This window comes from Glycine soja, chromosome 19, assembly GCF_004193775.1.
Source record: "Glycine soja cultivar W05 chromosome 19, ASM419377v2, whole genome shotgun sequence".
In the NCBI taxonomy this organism is placed as follows: domain Eukaryota; kingdom Viridiplantae; phylum Streptophyta; class Magnoliopsida; order Fabales; family Fabaceae; genus Glycine; species Glycine soja.
This window is the reverse complement of record NC_041020.1, coordinates 1,742,968-1,751,091: the sequence shown is the minus strand read 5'-3', so window position 1 is coordinate 1,751,091 and position 8,124 is coordinate 1,742,968. Positions and strand designations below refer to the sequence as shown.

The following is an 8,124-nucleotide window of genomic DNA, read 5'->3' as shown; positions in this document are numbered from 1 at the left end:
ATATAAGTGCTGGTTAATTAGGCCGAGGTGAAAGGTGTAAACATGTGCAAAATGCGCGTGGATCAGAACCATACTATTGTTAACACGAAGAAGAAGAAGAAGAAAAATGGGTCAATTAGATCCATTTTCATGCATGCTGATAGCCTAGATTGGTTTTTAATGGTTTTGGGTGTCTTTGGAGCCATGGGTGATGGCTTCACCACCCCTATCTCGGTGTACATCATGAGCGGAATCGTGAACAATGTTGGTGGTGTTTTAAAAATGACACCAAGTACTTTCATCCACAACGTCAATAAGGTTCTCTCTCTTTGAAACCATGACCTGTAGCTCAACACACATGCAGAGTGGCTTATTGGGTTTACTTTATCAATCTTATGCAGTATTCACTGGCGTTGACATACTTGGCTTGTGCATCCTTTTTTGCTTCCTTCCTCGGTGAGTTTCAATTTTGTTATGGTTTTAATTTTCATTGGATGTGCATGCATGTTTAATTAGCAAAGATTAATATGAGTTGAGGTATATATCAAATTGAAAAATATTTCTCGTTTTAAGAATATGTGAAGTTTAAATTTGTATACGTATTATACAATTATACATAGTGAAGATTAAAAATCGTTTAGTGGTCACTTTATTACTTTAGAAATGTGTTTTTCTTTTAAATTTGACTATTTGAACATGATCTAATGTTTTATATTTATAGTTCTCAATTTCTTATAATGAGAAGGGTTCTCGTTTACAGTATGCATCCAGATTAATTCGGGGAAAAATAGGTTTTATTTAGGCATGCTACTAAAAAAATATTATATTTTCAAGAGTCCGTTCAGCTATATTTTTTTAAAATATTCTAATTAATTTTTGGCTTAAATATATTTTACTTTTGTGATAAATTAACGAATTTCATTTTAAATTTTCAATAATTTTTTTTATCGTTAAGTAATTAATAAAATAAAAATTATATTTTCTATCCCTATTATTTTATTTTAATTCTAATATATATATATATATATATATATATATATATATATATATATATTAATTTCTTATAATATTTTGTTGATTTTATATTAGTTTCTACAACAAGTATTTGATAATAACTAATGAAAAATAATATACATATTTTAGAATGATAAAAAATAATTTTTTTATTTTATTTAAGACTTAATAAAAAAATAATATATTAGAGATTTAAAATAAAATTTATTAATTTATCAGGACTCAACTATTTTTAAGTCATGAATTTTTTAAAATAAGTTAATCTAAATAAATATATTTCTTGCATTTGAATGAACCATGGAACTAATAGTATACATTATTGCCTTTACTTTGGGGAATTTTAGAGGGTTATTGTTGGACAAGAACAGGTGAAAGACAAGTTGCAAGAATGAAAGTTAAGTATTTAAAAGCAGTGCTCAGACAAGATATAACATACTTTGATTTGCATGTCACAAGCACGTCCGAGGTTCTCACATGTGTCTCTAGTGATAGTTTCGTCATTCAAGATGTTCTCAGTGAAAAGGTGTAAGAAAAATCTCAATTTTATTTTATTTTGAGTAAAAAGTCAATCTTAGTCTTTAAATTTATATCTTAGAATCATTTAGTCCATGAAACTATAAAAAATTTAAATAAGTTCTTGAATTTTATTACGATTTCAATTAAGTCCTTCAAATTTATTAATTCTTTCTTATTTTGATCCTAAATGTTATTATTATGGTTATGTTCTTAATTACTTGGTAACAAAATGAAAAAAAAAAGTAAATTTAGGGACTTAAATCAAATTCTAACAAAATTCAGGGACTTAATTATTTTATTTATTTTAAGGACTTAAATGACATCAAGCTACAAATTTAAGGATTAAATTGTTTAATCTTTTAATTTTGTATATATGTTTTTTGAATTTGTGATTTTTAATTACATTTGTAACATATTTGTAAACTAGCAGGTTCCAAATTTTTTGATGAACTTCTTTAGGTTCCTTGGAAGCTACATAGTGGCTTTTGCTTTGTTTTGGAGATTGGCCATTGTGGGGTTCCCTTTTGTGGTTCTTCTTGTGATCCCTGGTTTGATTTACGGGAAAACTATGATAAGGTTGGCTAGAAAGATCAGAGAAGAGAGTAACAAGGCTGGTACAATAGCAGAACAAGCAATATCTTCCATCAGAACTGTTTATTCCTTCGTGGGGGAAAGCAAGACCATAAATGCTTTCTCTGATGCTCTACAAGGCTCTGTTAAGTTGGGGCTGAGACAAGGCTTAGCTAAAGGTTTAGCCATTGGAAGCAAAGGTGCTGTGTTTGCTATATGGTCTTTCATGTGCTATTATGGAAGTAGATTGGTCATGTACCATGGTGCTAAAGGAGGGACTGTATTCGCAGTTGGATCAGTCATATGTATTGGTGGATCGTAATTATACCTACCCTTTATCTCACTCCATTCAATTCAGCTTAAAACTTAAAAGTGTCATAATTTAATTTATAGTATTTGATTTTCCTAGAATGAGTTAAGGTAAAGTAAATAATATCAGTCTTTGCTGATGAGAAAATAAATTGTTGGTAATTTATTATATCTATGATTTGTTATGCATTCATATGTACACAATATTAAACATTTCTAAATTTTTTAATCAATGATTAAAATTACTTGTTTTACTCTCAAAGTCATTATTTACTTTACATGAGGCAAATCCTAATTGGTAAGACCAAGTTATGTTTCGTAATAACATTTTTTTTTCTTTTTTGTGAATTATAGGGCATTAGGTGCTAGTTTATCTGAGTTGAAGTACTTCACAGAAGCATGCGCTGCTGGGGAACGCATAATGGAAATTATAAAAAGAGTTCCCAATATTGATTCCGAAAATATGGCTGGGGAGATTCTAGAGAGGGTCTCAGGAGAAGTGGAATTTGATAATGTGAAATTTGTGTATCCATCAAGGCCAGACAGTGTTATTCTGAATGATTTCTGCCTAAAGATTCCAGCAGGGAACACAGTGGCATTGGTTGGAGGAAGTGGGTCAGGAAAGTCCACTCTGATTTCACTTTTGCAAAGATTTTATGACCCAATTGAGGGAGAGATACGTCTTGATGGTGTGGCTATTAATAGGTTGCAACTCAAGTGGTTTAGGTCTCAAATGGGTTTGGTTAGCCAAGAGCCTACTCTTTTTGCAACTAGCATTAAGGAGAATATACTTTTTGGAAAAGAAGATGCCAATGAGGAAGACATTGTTGAGGCTGCCAAAGCTGCCAATGCTCACGATTTCATTTCGCAGTTGCCACAAGGATACAATACCCGGGTGAGTGCATGGGAATTTTTTTACTACACACTTTTATTATAATAGTTACACATGGTTTTGTATTTTTCTTATTTTTATTTTTAAAAAAATTGTGTTTTAGTTCCCATTAGGTTAAATATAGTCAGGGTTCTTGTACTTTTATATTATTGAATTTGGTCTTAAACTTTAAAAAATTATGTTGATTTAGTCTCTCTTAACTTTAAAATATGAGAGTTCTAAGAGAGGAGGGGCAAATCCACATTTTTTTTTTTTGAAGTTTAAGAACCAAGGGTGTGATTGGGAGTTTGGTGGTATGGTGGAAATAGAGCTTGGATGGATTTTATGAGAAGAAAACAGACCTCCCAAAGGCTTGGGAACGTCTTGGTCAGTAGTAGAAGTGGAGGGAAGGAGAGAGCTTCTATGTGTAGAAAGAAAGATTTTACGTTTAAATAAATGGGATTTAGGGTTTCTAGAATTTTTTTTTCATTTAAATTTGTAATAATGAATAAAATTTGAACCCCCCTGATGCACAACATTTGGAGAGACAATGAAAAGGCTTAATTAAAAATTTAGTCGAATTGGAGTAGGGTTAAAACACTTTGATTAAGTTGTAGGTAGTATGTTTAACCGTTTTTTGTAAAATTTTCACATTAACTAAGTATAATGTGTATCATTAAGCTACATAAGACAAATTAAAGGTAGAATGATAATGTACAGAATTACTCTTCATATAACATGCATCGACACTAGATAAAATAAAATAAAAAATTCTGAAATGGCAAAATCACTTCAATTTTTCACAAAAGTTAATTATGATTAATAACGCTTTCCATATTTTTTTTTACTGAACACTGTTCATATTAATTTATTTGATATATTTGATTTTGTATGATCACAATAATTAGTAGTATATGCTACTGTTTGTTTTACAACAGTCTAAATTTTAAATGAATGAATACCTGAAACTTACAAAATTTTTAATTAGTTTAATTTTATGTTCTAATCTGGTATAAAATAATTTTATACTGTCATCTAATCATAAATCACTGTTTAAATTACTTTAAGATAATTATTTTAAAAGTTAATAAATTTATCTCATATCATAAGTTGTGATTAAATAATTATGGAAGATTTTTTTACACTTTCAGTTCATTTTTTTTTTATAAATCAATACAACTTTTTCATAGATAATAATCATAGTTTGAATGTCTAAACATATATCCCTTATCCTTAAAATATTTATTGATTTAGAATCACTTGTGTAAATAGCATAGAGAATCAATATTATTTATTATAAGCTGGTACAAATTTGTTTGCAATAAAGATTTCATGTTAGGTTGGAGAGAAAGGAGTTCAAATATCAGGGGGGCAAAAACAGAGGATTGCTATTGCACGAGCAATAATAAAAAAACCCCAAATCCTTCTTCTAGATGAGGCAACAAGTGCACTAGACTCCGAATCAGAACGCAAAGTGCAAGAAGCTCTTGATAAAATTGTTCTGGATCGAACTACCATTGTCGTAGCTCATCGCTTATCCACAATAAGAGATGCACATGTCATTATTGTTTTGGAGAATGGGAAGATCATAGAGATGGGTTCTCATGGTGAGCTCACACAAATTGACAATGGGCTTTACACATCTCTTGTTCATTTCCAACAAGTTGAGAAATCCAAAAATGACACACTCTTTCACCCTTCTATTTTAAATGAAGACATGCAAAACACAAGTAGTGATATTGTAATTAGTCATTCTATTTCTACAAACGCAATGGCTCAATTTTCTCTTGTTGATGAAGATAATGCCAAAATAGCCAAAGATGATCAAAAGCTCTCACCTCCTTCATTTTGGAAATTGTTAGCATTGAATCTGCCTGAGTGGAAACAAGCATGTTTGGGGTGTTTGAATGCAACGTTATTTGGTGCAATTGAGCCATTGTATGCATTTGCAATGGGCTCCATGATATCAATTTTTTTCCTCACAGATCATGATGAGATTAAAAAGAAAGTTGTTATCTATTGTTTATTTTTTATGGGATTGGCTGTGTTTTCATTGGTTGTTAATATCATCCAACATTATAGTTTTGCTTACATGGGAGAATACTTGAGCAAAAGGGTGAAAGAAAGCATGCTTTCCAAGATACTCAATTTTGAAGTTGCATGGTTCGATCAGGACAAAAATTCCACCGGTGTGATTTGCTCTAGACTAACTAAAGAAGCCAATATAGTAAGTTTTTATTATTTTCATCTAAACATTTCATGAAATGTTGCATGTTACTTTTCTTTTTTTATGTTTTATCAATGTTGAAGAAAAATGGTTATAGTAGGATTTAGAAAAGTACAGTTAACAAATGTGATGTGTACAAAAACTTGAATTGTTTGATATTAAAATCTTAAGAAGAATTTGTTGTCCTTTTTGTTTTTATTTTCTTTCTTTTTATATTTATAGTTGCACTTCCTTCTTTTCTGTTACTAGCAAACCAACCTCTATAGACAACATAACATTTTTATAACTTTTATTTTATGAGTTATTGTGTTTGACATTTTTGTTGGGTCCTATGTTTTTTTAGTTTTGCATTGAGTACTTCATTGTCAACTTTGATTCAGATTCAAATTTTACTTTCTATTTTGAAAGTGTCTTTTGTTAATATATGCTATTTTACAATATACAGGTTAGGTCTTTAGTGGGAGATAGAATGGCTCTGTTGGTACAAACTATTTCAGCAGTGGTGATAGCATGCACAATGGGCCTAATCATTGCATGGAGATTTGCCATTATATTGATTGTTGTTCAACCTATTGGCATTGCAAGTTTCTACACAAGACTTGTACTCCTCAAGGGTATGTCTAAAAAGGCTATCAAAGCCCAAGATGAAACTAGCAAAATAGCTATTGAAGCTATTTCTAACCTTCGAACCATCACTGCCTTTTCCTCACAAGACCAGGTCATAAAAATGTTAAAAAAGGCTCAAGAAGGCCCAATCCGTGAAAATATTAGACAATCATGGTTTGCAGGCATTGGGCTTGGATGTGCTCGAAGCCTTACAACTTTCACTCGGGCTTTAGAATATTGGTATGGTGGAAAGCTTGTTTTCGATGGCTATATTACTTCAAAACAATTATTTCAAACATGCTTAATATTGGCAAATACAGGTAGGGTCATAGCAGATGCTAGTAGCCTTACTAGTGACGTTGCAAAAGGGGCAGATGCCATTGGCCTAGTTTTCTCAATCTTAAACAGAAACACAAAAATAGATTCTGATGAAATGACTGCATACATGCCCCAAAAGTTAATAGGCCATATAGAATTTCAAGATGTCTATTTTGCATACCCATCAAGACCCAATGTGATGATTTTCCAAGAATTCTCAATCAAAATTGATGCAGGTATATCCACAGCAGTGGTAGGACAAAGTGGGTCTGGCAAATCAACTATAATGGGCTTAATAGAGAGGTTTTATGACCCACTTAAAGGGATAGTAATGATAGATGGAAGAGACATAAGGTCATATCACCTTAGGTCACTAAGGAACTACATTTCACTTGTGAGCCAAGAGCCAACACTTTTTAATGGGACCATAAGGGAAAACATTGCATATGGAGCATTTGATATGACTAATGAAGTTGAGATCATTGAAGCAGCCAGAATAGCTAATGCTCATGACTTTATTGCAGGCATGAAGGACGGTTATGACACATGGTGTGGAGATAGGGGAGTTCAATTATCTGGGGGGCAAAAGCAGAGGATTGCAATAGCTAGGGCTGTGCTAAAAAACCCAAAAGTGTTGCTTTTGGATGAGGCTACTAGTGCACTTGATAGTCAATCAGAGAAGGTGGTTCAAGATGCTTTGGAACGAGTGATGGTAGGAAGGACGAGTGTGGTGGTGGCTCATAGGTTGAGCACTATAAAGAATTGTAATCGAATTGTTGTGTTGAACAAAGGGAGGGTGGTAGAAGAAGGGACCCATTTGTGTTTGTTGTCTAAAGGACCAAGTGGAGTTTACTACTCTATGGTGAGTCTTCAAAGAAGTGCAACAACCACTAGTGCTATTGATAATGAATTTTCCATTAACTAAATAAACCAAACCAATGTTGAGATTATTATTTGACCACCTTTTGATTTTGTAAGAAAAATAAAGAGATGAATACAAAGATGATGTTCCATAACTTAGTTTTAACTTGTAAGTTGTGTGTTATCTTTCCTACCATAAAAGTAATAAAGTTACATATTCATATCATATTTCTTTTGAATCATTATACTTAAATGCATTTAAAAAGGATTCTAAGGGAGGGGCCAAGACCCCAGCTTTTCCCCCTTGGATATGTTCTTACTGATCTTTCTGTAGACTTAATTGTAATATACTAGGATGAGAGCTCATGCAATGTAAAGACAAATTGATTAAGCTTTCGAATATTTAGTTGTATTCTCTGTTTTCTGCTAACCATTATATTTTGTATCAATTATTTTTAATTTTGTAGAATTAGAAATAGATAATGTAATTAGAAGTAAATTTAATTGTTTTGGTATCTGTACTTATGCACATAATGAAAGTCTCAAATTATATTCAAATGGTTACCAATAGAGAGCAAGTATACTGTCTAAATCAAAGAAAAACTCTTCAAAAACATCGTTTGCCATCATTACCTTAATTCTGTTGCAAAATTCCACCTCTCTTATTTTTGTCTTCCTCATGTTATTAATAGAAAGCTTTAAAAAATATCCTTAAAATCCATTTTTAAAAGAATATAAACGGAAAATATCATTCTTTTTTAAGAATGCATAATTTTTTATTATAAATTCATTTTTACCACCATATTTTTGTCATATTAAAGTGAAATTATCCACGGAACGAATAATCACTATC

At 31.4% G+C, this 8,124-nt stretch overlaps 1 protein-coding gene across 3 annotated transcripts; it reads left to right on the top strand.

The window, feature by feature from the left end:
* On the top strand, positions 1–7,497 carry LOC114399093 (ABC transporter B family member 15-like). 3 transcript variants are annotated; one of them, XM_028361198.1, is made up of 8 exons: positions 1–297; positions 381–435; positions 1,338–1,516; positions 1,940–2,397; positions 2,743–3,283; positions 4,599–5,486; positions 5,932–6,332; positions 6,935–7,098. In XM_028361198.1, the coding sequence occupies exons 1-8, from the start codon at positions 43–45 to the stop codon at positions 6,951–6,953; spliced, it is 2,796 nt and encodes a 931-aa protein (XP_028216999.1). In that variant the 5' UTR covers positions 1–42; the 3' UTR covers positions 6,954–7,098. The 3 variants fall into 3 exon arrangements, with proteins under 3 accessions (XP_028216999.1, XP_028216998.1, XP_028216997.1); XM_028361197.1 differs by having other exon boundaries at positions 6–297; positions 1,362–1,516; positions 5,932–7,497; XM_028361196.1 differs by having other exon boundaries at positions 7–297; positions 5,932–7,497.
* The last annotated feature ends 627 nt before the right edge of the window (positions 7,498–8,124 follow it).